Genomic DNA, 18,204 nt, shown 5'->3' on the forward strand with positions numbered 1-18,204 from the left:
TAATACTTTGAACGTGTATATACATCAGAACTCACAGACTAAAAATTCTATCCATACCTATGTGACACTTCACACTGCAGAGCTACACTTCCATGGGCTGCTTGTGACTTTTGTGGGGGGCGTGAGGGTTTTGGTTGGTAGTTTTTTCATGTTTGTTTGATTGTGGTGTTTTTTCAAAAATTGAATTGTGGTACTAATACCACAATACAGCTAAAATACCCCTAAAGTCAGCAATATACTCGGGCAAACACAGTTCAAGTCAGACGTGATATCTTCTAGATAATGTACCTATCTCAAAGCATGGTAAACTTGTGCAAAACATTGTTGAAACACTTGGATCAATCTCTTGAAGAAAGAAAGCCAGAAAATTCTGCCTCTTTTCTTCTTGCAGCTGTGGAATTTAATTCTGTTAACCTTGCACTTGTCAAGAACAGCTGAAAATAAAATGTAAACAGCTAATCTTTTTTATTTCAATACAGTCTGAGGTCAAGTTAAAGCTAACTCAGTAAGTATCCAGTCAATGTACTGGAGATTTAGATAAATCTGTTTAAATATAAGGAAGAGTTCTAGAATGGACTGTTTCATGAAATAAAAGTAATTTATTTAACTTACAAAGGGAAAACTAAACAGTGACATTTACCCTTCCTTCTTTTCATACTTCTCCTACTTCACAAGCTGCAATTTAAAATCACCTTTGGAGAAAGGTGCTTTTTATTCTAGTATATCTTACAATACAGCACAGACATCAAAATTTCATTGGAGGAATAAGACAGTTTGTTAACATTTAAATACACAGACATCCATTCCAGTCCTTGAAGAACATGTTTTTTGTTTACAACAGAAAAATACATCTGACAAGAGTAGCTAGTTATATTACAAGCAAACAATATTGAACTCTGCATAGTTTATACAATATACTCTGGTAATAATTTAATTACCAGTTTTATCCACTATTTACTAGCTGGCCACATAAAGCCTGACATTCATCTGAAATGTGGCATTATATGTTCCATTGGTATTCTCTTAACAGCTTCATTTAATGAAGTATTTTCTGGACAAATGATTTTCAAAACTCAAAGCTGACTAGAATGCTGGATGTCTTCACTACAAACATTTAGTGCTTACAATACATTCCTAAAGTAAAGGCAGGTGTCCAATAGAAAACATAGCTCAGAAAGAAAGGAAAATACTGTGCAAATTAAACCCCATCGCATTTAAAAATGTATTGATGTGCAAGTTACAGTATCAACTGTGCAATAATACTAACTGGGAAAAAAAATCTCAGCATAAAATGATACATCTCTCACAGTACGTCCTTGATTGCACATGTTCCACGGCATTTGCATCCATTACACTTTCTGCAGAAATCAAATACACTGAGTACCCTTAATTAAAACTAAACTATTTTACAATGAGAAGTTGTATACATGCTTCATTTAGTGGGAAAAACCGGAATAAAAGTAATCAGAATCACGTCAGAAATGCTTACTGACTTGTAGAGCCACAGTGCTTGTGAAGGGACTGACAACTGTGAGGATCTTTACAACACTCACAAAATGCAGCATGTGGGTTACTGAGCAATAACCCCCCACAACCAACAATACCGGGTTGAACTCCTTGCTTTTACAATCCAGTACGTGCATTTCCACCCCACTGATCCTTATGGGCATATTCAAAATATACCTGTTGTAAAGTGTTGTTTTTCTCCTCATAATACTTAATGCTGCAGTAACTGATTTGAAAGGAAACACAACGTTTTCTTTCCACAGTGCATATCACTGTGTTTTTAGCTACTCATAGGGACATTATAGAAACCAGGATTAGCTCACAGACTGCTACAGAATGTCAAAAATGCCTGAAGGTACATTGAAAGCATTGGGAAGAACCCTCATTTTCAGTGTGCCATCTGCTCCACAGGAGAAGATACGATTGCCTTGCACAGTCTCAATCTGGGTGACACCAGCACCAATATTTCTGAAAAGGGATTGCTTAGCATGTTCATTTTTAAATGAATGAATTAAATTGTAGCCGGTCAGTCTCCACACCTGTATCAAAAGAATGACAAAAGGAGATTAATATTAAAGGATTTGTATTTCCCCCCCTAATGTTTCAGATTCCTGGCTGTTCTAAACTCTATTGAGAAAGATAAAGGATATTTTTTTGTTGCCTCATTGCAACAATTACTACAAGTCCAAGAGTCTTGAGAGGCTGCTGATGCAGTGTAAGGCTGCCTTACTGTGGACCAGCTGGGTATTGGGCAGGGTGAAGCTTCCCCATGTTACCTGATCAGAGTCCTTCTCCCAGCTGCCCCCCATGAAAGCTGCAGAAATGGAAAGGTTGCATTTTCATCCGAGATCACTACTGTCAGCTTTCCAGCAGCTGGAAAAGCGTTGCTGCTAAGGAATGCTGCAGAGAGTAAGCTGCATAATTAATAAGTGTGCAGAGGGGTAGGAAGCACAGCTGCCTGTTGTGTCCTAAGTAGCAGGAGCTTCAGCAAGGCCAGGCCATGAAAGCCCCTGTAAAGCAGTCCTCCAGAAAAGGAAAGAAACTGTATTCACCTTCTCTTTACCATGTGCTATTTCCTTCCCTTAGTATTCAGGTAAAATGGCCCTTAAAACAGGGACTGTGTTTCTGTGGCTTTTGTTTTGTTTTGTTTTGATGTTTGTGTGTTGGTTTGTTTGTTTTGTTCATTTGTTTTCATGTTGGTGTTTGTTTCTTGCTACTCTGACCTCTCAGTAGCTGTCTGGGGCTACAGCATCAGGAGAAAAAAATAGAACTTGGTGATACAGAAACTTTACACAATGTCGAAGTTGCCGAGCGCCTCCTGTGTTACAAGGAAATGTCCAACAGCAAAGCCAGAATATTTGTAAGTAAGAGAAAAACAAAGGTAAGATTTCAGAACCATGCGCTTTGCTTTATCCACTTAAAATCAGTCTCACAACCTTAAGAAGACTATTCTTTAGAGGAGGAAAAAACCTACTTGCTTTAGAAGCCTACCAGTACATTTCAGTTTACAGTATAAATGTAAAGCAAGCAGGCTATACGACAAGTGGAGGCTTGGGGTTTTGAAGATTGTTTTTGTTTTGCTACTGCATTTATCTGGATATTTACATAAGACAGTATGTATTCAGCCAAACACCCTCCTCCAGAACCCTGCTCCTCCATGCCTTACCTTCATGTTGCCTTCAGCCGAGCCCGTGACAAAATAGTCCTCGGAAGGATCCAGTGCAAGGGCCTTAACAGCCGACTCGTGTGCTTGGAAGGTGAAAAGGATTTGCCTCTGTCTGATGTCAAAGATGTAGATATATCCCTTCCTACCTCCAGAAATGAGCAGTTGATGCTTGGGTGCATACTGAAGTACTGTGGCACCGTGGTCATGACAAGTGAAGGCTGAAGAAGAAGGATATCAGAATTTAATAGATTTGAAACTGTAAGTAGCTCTCAATCTTAAAATGCCTTTCTTCTATAAATTGCTACCTGAATATTTTCTAACTTTGCTTATGTCCTTATGAAGGACATATTCCTTCATATGGGTAATGTCTTATCAGCTGACAGCTTAGTGCTCTCATAAGAAATACCTAGAGCTAATGCACAAGAAAGCATGATATGCAGTCTAAGTTACTTTAGAATACAGGGTCATACCTGAATTTAAAATTTAAGAAAATATAAAAATTCACCATATAAAGTTCAGATAAATTCCTGATTTAGAAAAAGTAGAGATGATCTTGAGCAACCTGGTCTAGTGAAAGGTGTCCCTGCTCATGGCAAGGGGAGTGGAAAGAGATGATTTTTACAGTCCCTTCCAGCCCAAACAATTCTATGATGTTCTTCATACTTTTCCATAGAGAGCAGATTAACATCATGCTAGAGAACATGTAGAACCTAGTGTGCAACACAAACTTAGATCTGTTCCCCAGTATAAGGTTTTCCCCTTGCCCCAAATGCACAAAAGCTGTATTTCCTTAGTCAGGAAGAAGCAGAAGTTCAATTTTCACCACAGTACTTACCGTGTATAAGACTGTTACTAGATGAAACCAAGGTGTCCCAGAGGCACACGTTTCTGAGGGAGAAAAATCCAAAATCACTATGGCCTATTGCCAGGTGACTCATGGTGACATGACTTCAAAAGTGCTATCATTTTATGTCAGTCTAGAAGGCAGAATTGAACACTTCTGCAGTTATTGTAGAGCATTAGCAAAGAACTAAGAGTTTAAATGCTTTTCTTTGCTCTTTTATGCTTCTTAGTGGAACTATACCTTCCACCCTTAAAATGTGCACTGATCAAAGGCTGTGTCAAATAATTATAGAAGTTATTATTTTCAGAGGAAAATAATTATCCTGCTTTGCTGAACAAATTTCTACTCCCAGCAACAGCATCATGTCAAAGTAGTTGCATTGGGAATACAACTTGAAAAAAATGGTTAATTATTGACCACTCCTCACACAAACTAAACTTGGAAACAAGTAATTGAAGAAACGATATTCAAAGAAATTATCTAGCAAGTTCAAGCTGTAACAAAACTTAGAACAATGAGCCTTAAAATGTCAGCCACACATTAATGCCCAAGAGTTTAGCAAGTTAAGGGAGATGAAAAAGTAGTTTTGAAATTCTTCATTGTTTCTTTAAACACACCTGTTATCATTGGATTGTCCCGATGTAGCAACTAGACTTGAGGAGGTTATAAATGCAAAGTCACTTGTGGTTTTACTGTGGCACTGCCAACTCTATTAAAAACAAAACAAACAGAAAAGTGCAAACTTACCAGTTGTTATTGGCATCAAAAGTAACTATTCTGAGTCTGATGTCAGTGATAGCAAAACACAAAGAGTCTTTGAAACAAAGCTTAAAAACTGACAGTTTGAAACTGAGAATGGAACTAATGGTTTAAAATCCAGTATAAAATGAAAAGATACTACAATAAGAGACAAAGAACAAATCCACAGTATAGCCTGATAAATTAAGCATGGTCTTCATGTTAAGAAGCAGTAAAATGTATTGAAGAGTGTATCTTTACTAAGTTTTGGGATTATAAAGTCATAAGTTGTGGCTCTGATTTTTAATTTAAACACGGGCAATGTTGAAGGAGTATTGGTAATTACACTGTAGCTTATGGTTATGGTGCAATTGGTTTTGCAAAGATGTATCATTGAAACTCTGCAGTCGTTTTGATGAAGTGTGCCAACTAAAAAGCAGCAAAATCAAATATGTCCCATTAAAATCATATACTCTGGGCCAGTTTCAAAGACTTTGCTATCCTCTACAATAATAATAACAATTAAAAAATTCTCTTTACTTACCAGATAGGGCTTAGGATTTGAGGTGGTTTGGTTTACTTGCCAAATACTTAGAAAACCTTCACCATCAGCAACACCACACTGCAAGGAATAAACTGCATTTATTAGCATGACATGGTGGTTACTGGATGCTTCATGACAGTAAACTGCTGACTTCAGGGAAAAACCCACCTGAACCACCAAATCTTCCCCTGCAAATTGAATATCAATAACAATCATGGTGAAGACATAAAATAAAAACCAGTTTAGAAGCCAAGTGAGTTCAATGCTGATTGTTTAATGAATATTTAATGATTGATGCTCTCCTGCATACCCAATTCTTTTCTGGAAATGTAGAAAGCATGGAAGCTTATCTCTCAAATCCTAATGTTAGATGCTAAAGCTAACAAAGGCATCATTACTCCATGACTCTACTTGAAAATGCTTAAAAAAGTAAGATGAATGACAGCATGCCACAAAAGCATGATAAAAACAAAGTCATGAATGGTAAAATGAGTGAACTATATTTATTAACCAAAATGAATAACATTTAATATTGTATATTCTATGCAGCATGTTCTGTAAGTGTTTTACAAAATAATTTTAGAAATATTTAGAAATATATTTTGTATTTTCTCTTTTTAGTTGGGTTTCACAAGTCCCGCCTGAATGACCTTCATGTGAAGCACAGCAACAACAAGTACATCTTAATTCCTGACTTAAGATTGATTCCCACATAATGGTAAGATTGCAATATCTCAAAACACATTTTTAGAATAAGTTTAAATGACATTCTATGCCACCTGAAAATAGATATGCTGAGAGATACTTTATATTTCCAGCTATGTCACAATTGCTGTTTTATATCTATGTACAGTCATGTCCAAACACCTTTAATTAACTTTTTATAACTTTTAACAATAATGAAGTGAAATATTTTGTCAGTTAAAATGCAGACAAGACCTGTTAAAATAATAGAATGGGCAACATGAAAAACTGAAGAGGTGGGTATTCCTCCCAGTTTCTTTCTTTCTCTACTCTTCTTTCTGCATCTCATATCCCTCACAGAGTCACTTCTGGCCAAAGCATGCCTTTTTATACTCCTTCTGCTCTCCATTCTAGTGGAGTACACTCACAGCCTTTGACTCATGGGCTGAATTATCCCTGTCTTCCAGATTCTTCTAGGTAATGCATTATGTGAAAACTTTATCTTGGCCAGAAGGCAAAGTGGGAGGCACTTCTTGAAGACCTGTGCATATACTGATTGACAGCTGGACTTGATGATCTTGGGAGTCTTTTCTGCCCATAATGATTCTATTATTGATACAAGTGTGCATCTATAAAATAAGGAATCTCTGTAGTTTTTTAAAAATATTTAATTTAAAAAGATCACCACCTGGGAACACAGGTTTCTGAAGAGGGAAAACAAATAGTGTGAAAATGTGGCAAATAGGATATGGGATGGCAGTGTGGAGCTGAGAGAAGAACAAGCAGAATAAGGGTCAGGGTTTATTACAAAGCTCCCACATGCAGCCAAAATGCACAACACAATATCATTGTTCTAGGGCATCCTAAGAGTTCTGCATGGCAGCAGTAAAACTGCTTTAGAGGTCACAGCACAAACAGATGTTTCCTTATGAATAAAAACTCCAACCCCCCAACAAAACCCTACATGTTGTACTTACCTTATTTCCCTGGGCATTGAAATACATCCTTGTCACCCTGGCATTCCCAGCCTGCTGGAAGCACACCAGCTGCTGTGGCCTTGTCCACTCAAACATTCGGACACTTCCATCTTGTGCTCCTGTAAGATCTAAGATTAAAAGATGATCATTAATAGTACAGTATTTTGTAGAAAATTATCAATTCCATACTAATGATTCACTTACAGTACTGATGGACTGGATGTGAAGCCATTCTCTTGACGTTATTCAGATTTCTTTTAATCAGCTTTACATGAAATAAAGAACAATTAAAATAATTTTGAAAAAGACAAACACACTATTCAATTTTGTTTATGCTATTACATGGTAAGTGTCCCCTAGTTAAAAAAAAAATCTATTAAGCTAACATTATTTGAATGGTCCTACATCAAAATTCCCATAAGAAAGAAAACTGTTGGTGGTTTTCACGAACAGGACAGGACTGCTGGGTTACATTCCTTGAGCTTTATTGCAGCATCAGTCTCATCACACGGTTGAGACAATTGGAAGATGGCAACAGCTCATGTCTTGCCAGCAGCAGCCAAAGATTTCTGTGTTACAGAGCATTTTAAAAACTTTCTAGCCAATAGCATATTGCTAAAGCTTATAGACGATTGTTCTGGCCAGTCACACGTACACCTGCTTCACACAATACTTTCTATTAATAATATACAATACTTCATTACTAAGCTTAAAACCTTCTATCTTGCTAAGCATATTTTTCTGCAGTCTTAAGGTCTGTCTTGGCCAAGCCTAAAACTCAAACTATTGTTTCATGTCCTTGCTTGCTGTACTATTGTAACTTTTCTACTTTCAGACTTTGCAGCTGTAGCTAGCTCTAATTTCTCTCTCCCTCTATGGCCTGCTTTCTCATCTTTCTGAAAGTCTTCTTACCTTTACTATTTCCCACAATAAACCACCCAGACTGACCCATTATTTTCTATATCACAATAATTCTGTGTCACAGTATATGAAAAATGATAAGTCACAATATATGAGCAAATGATTAGTTTGGCCTTCTTTTTGGCCAGGTCTTGGTTGCTGTTGGCCTTTTATGTCAATACTGAATTGACAGTATGATGACTAATGCACACTAGGTCTCTCTAGTAAATAACAGATGATAAACAGCCCCCTCTCCTGAGCTGCACACACAGAAGTACTCACCACACCAGCTCCAGTGCTGGTTTGCCCAGTGCCTAGCCAGGGCATGGATGGAGATGGCTGGATCTGACTCACTCCAAATGATGGTGCACTTGAAGGAGCCAGTGTTGTGGTAGAACCACGGAAGTCAACGTCATCGGAACTGTGAAAGAACAGTTCTGCTTTAAACAAATGCTTCTTTGCTCCTAATAGTCTTTAATTATTTGTCAAGAGCCTAATGGCAGTGGGTAGAGGAAGTGACAATAATGAGACTATAAATTGATAATTCCTGCACTTATGCAGTACAAATTCTTTCCATGAGCCCCAAATCTATCCATGTTTAATCTCAAGAGATGATCCCAGTATAAGAATATAAGCTTCCCTGAGAAGAATATTGTTGGGCTGTCCCTGACCTGTGTGTGCAGTGTGCAGGGAGCTGGTACAGCGGAGTGCTGGCTGCAGCTGATGCATTCACAGCTCTCAGCACAGGAATGGAGGGGACAGGAACAACCAGCATCAGCTACCACAGCTGCCCTCCACACTGCACTGATGCAAGGGAACTGCAGAGTGTCCAAGGTAGCACTTCCTTCATTATCTTATGCACCACATGGGATTTCATGTCACTGTGCAGTGCACACATTTTAAAGACAGTAATTATTCTCTTGCTTTCCCTCACTTGCAAAGCAATTTGAAACCTACTGAAGAAGAGTAATTAATGTTTTTTGTATGCTCCATTTGTACTTACACAGGTAATACAGACACAGCCTCACAGAAAATCAATACTCTTATTAATATAATCACAAAGAAACAGTCTTACCTTTTAGACTCTCTGTCATATTCTTCCCCAATCCATATAAATGACTGAGCAGCTAGTAGAGCTGAAATATCAAGTTCTTGAACATCATGTGTAGATGCCAAAACAATTTCATTGCTGTTTGCCTATGCAGCACAAATACAAAATTTATACTAACTATAATTAAGCTATTTTATTAAATTTCTTGTAGTATTTGAGGCTTACCTTGTTAACTGCAAATGCCATTATCATATCTGATTCTTTGTGAATGATCTTTGCTTTTCCTCCAGGGTATCCAAGATCTGCTTCAACCTACAAAACATTTATAAAAAACTTCAATTAATGTGAAAATCCATTTTGTAGTGATGCATTCAGAGTGCAAAAATCTATACAAAATTCATGCAAGAAAAGTTCAGTGGCCTTAGCATTGTTTCAGCAGCTAAACTTTAGACTTCTCATACTCTTTGGTGTTCTAGTAGCCAGATGTGATATTTGAGTGTAAGAAACACGAAGTTGTGTGTGCAACACTATTTACAAGGTGTTCACTCATCCCAATTATCAGGACATCCAAGTTAGTTCATGGATTAAAAGCCTGTCACACAGACTACATGGAACACACAGCTTCTGTTAGTCACATTAGAAAAGAAAAGCTAGTTCCACAGAACTTTTAAGAATGTGCTAGAGGTTTGGGAGAAGGGATACTACCTTGTTTTTGTGATCTTCTGCTACGCAGTTTTGTTTGACCTGCTCCACACGATCTTCTACAGACTACATAACATCACACAGTCACAAACACAAAACACATGCACAAACAAATATAAAAAAAGAATGAAACATTCCAAACTAGATTTTAAAGGCCACTCTGTCAGTAAATGATGACAAATGTACTTTTAACTTTTTATAAAAGGCACAGAAACTAAGACAGGAATCTAAACAAACTCACTTAAAATGTAATGCCTCCTAGATGAACACAAAATGTATGATATAGTAAATAAATGGAGGAGTAATACACACACAAACTCCATACTTACAGGAATTCTAAAAGATATTAAATCATATACTTATTTCCCATGATATTTATGTGTTGGCTTAAATTTTCAGTTAGAACATAGAAGTTGTAACCGGTACAATTTGTAAAGCCCCATATTATATATTACTATATAATATTACCTTTATATGTATATATTACTCATGCATATATACATATACACAAATGAATAGCACATTTAAATTCCTTTTTCAGTATGACACACCAAAAAAAGAAAGAATTTTCAAAATTCTTTGCTCTTTACTGTTATTGCAAATGTTCTGTTTGTTAGGATAGTATTCAAATACATAAAGGTGAGATATGTCTTGTTTAAAAATGTTTGTTTCAGTTGATATCCCAATCAACAACATGACAGTCATGTTGATTTTGAAAAAAATCCAAACATTGCTAAATGAAACTGAAATGTCAATGAAAAATGGGAAGAAAAATTAAATACTGAGGAGACTGAAGAACAGTTATAATTGAGCTTTTTTTTAAAAAAAAGTTACATCCTTTGTTTACCTCACTCTGCTTTCTTTTCTTTGTGAATATATATCTTATGAAAGTCTCCTGAAGAAGTTCTTGCTTCACAAGAAAATGCCAGAGCCTTTTTGCTGGAAGAGCCGAGTAATCCTTTGATCTGGATAAAACAGAAGAAAGAAAGAAACAGAGTATCCTGAGTTGGAAGGGACCCACAAGGATCATTGAAGCCTAACTCAAGTCTAAGAATTCCACCATGTGCCTGAGAGTGTTGACCAAACACTTCTGGAACTTTGTTGGTGGTGCTGCGTCCACCTCCCTAGGGAGCCTGTTCCAGTGCCCAACCACTTCCTGGGTGAAGAAGCTTTTTCTAAGTACACACCTAAGCCTCCACTGACACAGCTTCAGGCCATTCATTCCCTCGTGTCCTGTCACTGTCACCAGGGATCAGAGATCAGTGCCTGCCCCTCCTCTTCCCCTCAGGAGGAAGCTGTACCTGCAGTGAGGTCTGCCCTCAGTCTGCTCCAGCTGAACAGACCCAGTGCCCTCAGCTGCTCCTCACATGGCTTCACCTCCAGACCCTTCACCACCTTCACTGCCCTCATTTGGATGCTCTCTAATAGTTTTATATCCTTATTATATTGTGGCACCCAAAACTGCCCCCAGCACTCGAGGTGAGGCTGCCCCAGTGCAGAGCAGAGCAGGACAATCCCCTCCCTTGTCTGGCTGGCCATGCTGTGCCTGATGCTTCCCAGGACACGCTTGGCCCTCCTGGCTGCCAGGGCACTGCTGACTCATTTTGCACTGTTGACTCAGTTGTAGTTTAATATATTGAGAAAAGCAAGCTATTTTTGAGTTGAAAACACAGTTCACTATCTGCATTTACAGACACCTCCAGGCATGACACTGTCTAAACACAGGAGGATCAGCCTCTAAAGGGACCTTCTCCCCCAGACATCTGCATGTATTATAATAACTCTTCTGTTGCTGGGACAGAGTGAGAGACAACTGCTACTGAAGGAATAGTAAAACAGGTTGAATAGGGTGTTCTCAGCAGCAGCCCCTGCCCTTGATTCCTACAACCTCTGCTCTTTCCTCATTTTCCTTTCTTGTTGCAGCTCTGAGAGGTGCAGCAGAGGAAGTAAAGGCTGCTGCAGGAGACAGGCAGCTGCATAAGAATGAACAAAGGGATGTGGGAAAATGGTTTCTGTAAAACATTGGCTACCAGACCTAAGAGCTAAACAATCTTCGTTTGGCTGTTTAACATGAGGAGGAAATCCTCTTTAAAATTTCTGTGATCAAAGAATGTGTTTTGGCTAGGAAAAAAATACTTACTTGAATGGTGTGTTCTCAGGTTCAATCATTGCTTTATTGCGGAGAATAGCTGGTCCTGCCCCTACACCCAGGTCACTGGGGTAAGTATTGATGTAGTTTGGAGGTGGGCCTTCAAACTGGTCCATTCTATCTTGAAGAATCTGTTCCCAGTGTTCTAAATTTTTTATTACAGCTATGCCCAATGGAGATGTTACAGGCAGATCTAAACAGAAATATTAATGAAGTAAGGCTCAGAGAAAAAACATTAAGCTACAGTGAGTACAAAACCCCATAATAACCATCCAAAAAAATCTTTTTTGGAAATGTATATGTTGGCAATTGTAATAGATAATATATTTAATTATTTAAATTTTAAAGTTAGAATTAAAACATGAAATCTGACAGAAAGCCATATATACAGAAAAATAAAATGTAAAGCAAGATTTAGCATACCAGTGAATTCCAGACCAGCAATGGGAAAGAAGTTCTTAATGTTGTGTAGAACTAATTTTACCATTGTCAGATGTAGAAGAGCCCAGCTGTATAAAAAGATTTAGTCATGTTAAAAAAATATTAAGAGTTATCTACAGAGTATTTTTCCTCTTCAAGCAAATACACAGGTTAGAAAAACATTGTAGAAAGGTTGTATTTAACCTGCACCTCATTCAAAAGCGACATGCTTAAATCAGCAATCTAAATCATTATTCTAGAGCTGGTATTGTGGCACCTTCTGTTGAGTCTTAAAAATGAAAATGTGTGCTTCTCAGTTGTTTTCCCCTCCCCAAAAAACTGCAAGCCACACAACTTTAACTTCCTAATCCCTTTTTTCTGGCAAGTAAATGGGGAACTGTTATTGTGATGAGAATTTGTAATTTCTGTAACCCTGTTGCCACAGACAAGTCTGCCCACAGTACTAAAATTGCTTGACTTACGTTGGATGGTGCAGAAGATCCGTACTTTTTTTTCAATTTGGAAGCAAAGGTAAGCATATGACATAATTATTCTAAAAGAGTGACAATTTCTGCTGACCTGTAAGAATTGGCATCTGTGTGTTCCTGGATCTGCACATCAGAGAGGAAAGCGTCGTCCTCTTCCTCATCACTGTGAATGCTTTCATCAGAATCGTATATAACACCACTGTCTGATAAAGGGAGAAAGGGCTGCAATGCAAAGCAAAAGTCTGTATAAAAACAATATTCTCATCTCTTCTCTGACTTCACTTATGACTCCCATAGAGTTTAAATGACAGCAATTTAGCCTGTAAGTCAATGTCCCTAGAAATGCAAGTAATTAGAGAGGGGGGAAAGTGTTAATCACTATTACTGACAGGAGGCATGTTTTGAAAGTGAGGTAATAGACTTGTAGGCTCTTTACCCTTTACTATCAGGATAATAATCTGCATCTTACTACTAAGAATGCTCAAAATTTTCACTTTATTTTTGTCTTTTAAAGCTTAATGGAATTTTCAATTACCTTTGCCATAAAATAGTCCCACATGCTGAGTTCTGGAGGAATAAACTTTTCTTTGTAAGAAGGTCTTTCTGCAGGTACAGGTGGTGGTACATTGCTGTCTTTTACTGGTCTTCCTGGCACCAGCATTCTCATGTTAAACCGACGGCGGTGTTTATCCATTTCTTCTGATGGAAGAGGAGGTGCTAAATTCCAGTAATTTAAAAAAATGATATTAATATTGCATCTTTAAAATGTCTGTATTTTATAACTGAAGCAACTAACCACCTCTGTTATTGGTATACTAATTTCTACTGATTTAGAATCAAAACCAGCCTAAATAAAGTAAGTGTAATCATAAAAAAGTTTCATTCTGATAAATTAAATAATTGTGGCATTTAGATACTGGATATATTATAAAAATACATTTTACTTTGTATTTACATACTGGATTAATTCTTAGGAGATGTAGCTTTTAAGAAGTCTTTTAGCTGAAAAATTTCTCAAGAAAGAAATAAAGAAACTCAGAAACTTTGTTGAGAAATAAAGTAATATGTAAAATATCACTTAACAGTATGCTGCACAATTAGCAGTTACTCAAATATAAATCGAGGAATTCTTAGGGTAGCAAAGAAAATATTTGAACAGAAAGACAGGCTTTTTGACAACTGAAGTCTACTTTAAAGTGTTATGATTTAAAATGCCTTAATAGTAACCAAAATATTAATGTGGAATTTGTTTTTCAAAGTGTTATTGGCCAGGCAACATTGAATATCACACTTACTTTATTACAAGGGAGCTAGGTATTTAAAAACTATTCTGTTTGCTCAAAAAAGCCACTACCAACACTCATCTACACTGCAAGTCTTTACAAACCTTTGTTACCATCCTCTGAAACATCAGAAGCTGTAGCAGCTTGAAGGTTAAAGGAAAACAGAATACATCTCAAATGAACATGACTTACAGAAATTATTCATGCTATCACCTTATGAAAATAACTGTCCTAAATGAGTTCAACTTATTCCATGAATGACAAATACCTGTTGTGCAAATTTGAAATGGTGCAATGCCTTATTACTGTTTGGTTTTACATTCTGGAGAGATAATGTCTAATTTTTGCATAAGTTTCAAGCCTATTGGTGATTTAAAAGTCTGTGTGATGTGATTTTCAGTATTGCTGAAGTTTATCACAAATGGTTGTATCTGTCTTTGTCTTCAGAGTCTGAACTCAATCTCCACTTTTGCTTTTCCTGATGCAGCATATTTACACTCGCTCATCTTTAAAAAACCCTGAGTTTAGTTGGAGCTTACATATGCATGAGCTGTTTTTCTGCCAGATGAAGTTGGTATTTCTTCTCTGTGGTCTTGTACTAGGTGAAATCCTACCTTGCAATATAAACTGATTTCAGAAATATTGTTTCCTACTTACTGCAGTCATTAAATAACAACACTCATCTCCCATAAAAAACCCATTGGTATTAACACTGATTTATATCACTGATTTATAGCAGGTTTTTTTTCCCTAAAAATAATGGCTGAAAGTCCTGAAAATGTTATAAGTAAGCACCTAATATTACTATCATTACTATAATAACTATACAGTTTTATGGCAAATTCAAAATGTGCTGTATGCCATTACAAAGCACAACTGCAAGGCTATTATTTGTTTCAGCTTTTTAGTTAATGTAACTGTTTTCTTGCCAGCAGTTTCTTAAATTCAGTTCTTTAAAAGGAAGGAAGGTTCTCCTACTAGAAGAGGCATAAAATGCACACCACTAGCGTGACCTTTAGGGAGCAGCGTACCTGGGATGTTTTCAGACTGCCTGCGGGGTTTCACGAGCAGCTTCACTCCCCCTCCAAAGACAGCAGCCCACATGCGGCTGTTGAGGGGGTGCGCCGCCAGCCGGAACAGCTCGTTACACGAGTTGGTGGCCAGGGCGTGGATCAGGAGACTCAGGTACACGGCTACAACAGCTTCACACAGCAGGATGTTCAACTTTGGTTGGTCTTCATCCTGAGCTGAACTTAAGAGGTTGATAAGTGAACTCACACCTGCAAAGAGGAAAAATCCTGGGATTAAATGAGTAGGAGGACAAATGGACAAAAAGGAAACATTTTACCTCTACACTTTATGGTAAACACTAGAAGCCACATGATGCTTTTATTCAGATGAAACATACTATTAACAATTTTCTTAAAATCATAAAGATCAAAATTATAAAAAGCCTTCTTGGGTCTGGGACTTTTGCACTGCACTTCTCTGCAAATACTATGGGCAGCTCAGTGTGCCTATGGAATTCCTGCACCACTTCCACAGTGCATGCTTGTACATCAGAACTAGCTGCTTTGACAGCTATACCGAGTACAGCATACATGTAGGACTGTACTGTGGAGACAACAGAGGTAGCATTGCTAAGGGCTTAGGTAGACTGGAGGAAAACATTCTGGGGTGACAAATTGTCATTAAGTTTATCCTAAAGATCGTGGTCTCTTCTTCAAGCAAGATGTTTGCCATATACAAAGTTTATTTGTTTTGATACGTGAAAAAGTGAAAGGCTCTTACTATTTTGAGAATTGAGTTAGAAACATCTGTCAGTGATTATCCACTATTTCTTCCCTCATACAGGACAATGAAATAATTCTGGCACATGGAACTGGTCCAGTGGAGCTAAAAGTAACCTTATTTTAGTCTCACCAGGCCACTGAGCAGGAGATGAGTTTGGAGTTGCGTGCTCTTCTATGCTTTCTGTCCTCAGTCTACGTCGATCACTCAAAAGCAGTCCTTGATAAACCATCCCAGTAAACTGATTTGCTTCTGTTTGACTGCTACATACAAATAAATTTTTTTCTGATGAGAAAGTGAGTATTCCAAGTGAGTGTGACATCATATTTTCCTACTGTTTACTGAAAAACCCTGAATGGTTGGTTTCATTTTATCTGTGTAAAATTGATTGGGCATATCAAAGTTAGCAATGTTTAACGTGTAAAAGTATCTTTACCCATAAACAAACATTTAATCCCTTTTTATGTCACATGCAGGAAGAATTTCCATTTAGGATGCACAAAGTATACTGCAAATGTAGGACTGTATGAAAACTTCCCTCTTTACCTGTAGCTGTGGCTGTCGCATAGTGCTTGATAAATGGATGCCGAAAGTGAAGCTGCTAAAGAATGAAGTGTGTACACCTAAAATAAAGAGAACCAATGAGCTATATGTTTTATATAAAAGGTGAGTAAAATACATTTCTTTCTAAAGGGTATTGGAAATGTGTTCTGCAGGATTGTCCTAGTTTTAAACCAAGTGCAAGAAATAGTATCTGAATGTTACTTTAAGTTTACTGTTTACAGTGCTTAGAAAATCATAACTATTTGTTCAAGATAATTTGATGGCAGTCAACACCTTCTAATACTATGTCAAGATAATTAACTTGATTCTAATACAGAACAGCCACAGTAAATGAGCATACTGAAGTAGTGATTAAGCATGTCCTGTTATGACAATGGATTTGATGAAATGGTTCCTGGAATCTGTACTATATAACACTGCAGTTCAATGTAGTAACAGCTACTCAATATACATAAAATACAAAGAATTTGTGTAGTCATGATATAATATTTTTGTCTAAAATCTCTTTTCTTATCTCAATTATGTGCTTATAAATTGCTTTAGTCTCCAGGAGTAACAAAGTAACTGGTTCTGCCTCACAATGCAACAAACACAATCCAGTTCTTAAAAAAAAAGGAAATGCAAGGATTTCTTGGAAAGTTCAATGAAATCCGCAGTGTCAAAAAATGGTAATGTCCAACTGTTAAAAAAGCAAACTTTCCTAAACTCACCCTGTGCTCATTCCTGTCTTTTCCTGCTATCTTTCCATTTCATCAAACATTAGGCCTTAGATTAAAGCTATGAATTACCTTGACATCTTCAATACTGGGATGTGGTGGTGATTTCATCTGCACAATAGTGTAAAGTATATCATGGATGTGGTTGTTTAAGTACAGCACAGGATTAGCTATCACAGTTTTTGTGGATGCTATGCTTGCTGAAAGCAGTGGTAGTGTTGTGGGAAGTGGAAGCGGAGACTGAAGTTGCTTTACAGTAGTTTCCTGTTTTAAAAGAAAAGATTGTATTTAAAATCATTGCTTTGAAAAAAATAGAGATAATTTTACATCTTAAATATATTTCCCAGATTATTTATCCTCTTCCACTGCTGTCTACTCAATACAGACGAGATTTTACTGTCAAAAGCAAATTATTGACTATAATTACAGGGTTCAGACCTGATAGCCATGTTTGCTGGATCACATTTTGATTTCAAGCAGGAAGAGTATTTTCATGTAGTTCATTAGGAAGTGTGGAGATTGTTAAGAAACACTAACTAAAAATGTACTTGCAGTAGCACAAGTTGGTACAATAGTCACTGGTCTGAGTTTGGGAACAAAGCCAGATTTGTACTCATCTGAGTTTCTCAAGGGAAAACAAACAGAACTTTAAAAAAATTCTTTAATGTACATTCATTCTCTTCTGCTAGAAATCCTGGAAGGGATGGTTGCTGCTGTAGCTCTGTGATGCTTGACTACATCATACATTCTAAGTCAAGTACCACCAAAACAGCTGTCTGTTGCCCCTATTTGAAATAGGAGAAATCTAGGACTAGAGCATGTGAAATGACTTGCCCAGTATCAGATTATTTGCTATAGCTCAGTGTAGTAGTTAACATTTGCTGTAAAATATCTCTTTTTGTATGAAATGTAGAAAATGCTATAACAGAGTAAAGAGAACAGTACCCTGTCTGATTTTATATTATTTGTTGAGCCTCGAAGCTAACACCCCATTCCTTGTAGCTCCTTTGCATGATCTGCAGAGGTCTAGGAATGAGATTTTGTTTTATTTCAGAAACTGTGAATTTAATTTATTATATAGGTACCTAGAAGTTTTGACCAAAATTATGTCATAGTAACACATACATCACTGCAGATACAATACAAAACAGCAGCATTTATATTCCATCATCATAAGTAGC

At 37.2% G+C, this 18,204-nt stretch overlaps 1 protein-coding gene across 7 annotated transcripts in view; it reads right to left on the reverse strand.

Moving 5' to 3' along the window:
* The window catches only part of DMXL2 (Dmx like 2), a 58,819-nt gene that overhangs the window by 9,717 nt on the left and 30,898 nt on the right, over positions 1-18,204 (reverse strand). For 2 of the 7 annotated variants that reach the window (XR_008438927.1, XM_053987913.1), the window contains exons 25-43: positions 17,096-17,287; positions 16,290-16,366; positions 15,876-16,006; positions 14,984-15,232; positions 13,205-13,386; positions 12,761-12,891; positions 12,185-12,270; positions 11,753-11,954; positions 10,460-10,577; positions 9,616-9,678; positions 9,136-9,222; positions 8,935-9,056; positions 8,142-8,280; positions 7,164-7,224; positions 6,960-7,087; positions 5,299-5,376; positions 4,634-4,725; positions 4,008-4,060; positions 3,319-3,390 (exon numbers count right to left, since the gene is read on the reverse strand). Coding sequence is in view for 6 of the 7 variants with exons in the window: in XM_053987913.1 (XP_053843888.1) it covers positions 3,319-3,390; positions 4,008-4,060; positions 4,634-4,725; positions 5,299-5,376; positions 6,960-7,087; positions 7,164-7,224; positions 8,142-8,280; positions 8,935-9,056; positions 9,136-9,222; positions 9,616-9,678; positions 10,460-10,577; positions 11,753-11,954; positions 12,185-12,270; positions 12,761-12,891; positions 13,205-13,386; positions 14,984-15,232; positions 15,876-16,006; positions 16,290-16,366; positions 17,096-17,287 (2,263 nt within the window). In the remaining variant the exon portion in view is untranslated. Of the gene's footprint in view, positions 1-579; positions 2,046-3,172; positions 3,391-4,007; positions 4,061-4,633; positions 4,726-5,298; positions 5,377-6,959; positions 7,088-7,163; positions 7,225-8,141; positions 8,281-8,934; positions 9,057-9,135; positions 9,223-9,615; positions 9,679-10,459; positions 10,578-11,752; positions 11,955-12,184; positions 12,271-12,760; positions 12,892-13,204; positions 13,387-14,983; positions 15,233-15,875; positions 16,007-16,289; positions 16,367-17,095; positions 17,288-18,204 lie in introns of those variants that run through there. The other 5 variants (XM_053987910.1, XM_053987909.1, XM_053987915.1 and 2 more) reach the window with 5 other exon arrangements.

Source organism: Vidua macroura, chromosome 12 (assembly GCF_024509145.1).
Source record: "Vidua macroura isolate BioBank_ID:100142 chromosome 12, ASM2450914v1, whole genome shotgun sequence".
NCBI classification, from domain to species: Eukaryota; Metazoa; Chordata; class Aves; order Passeriformes; family Viduidae; genus Vidua; species Vidua macroura.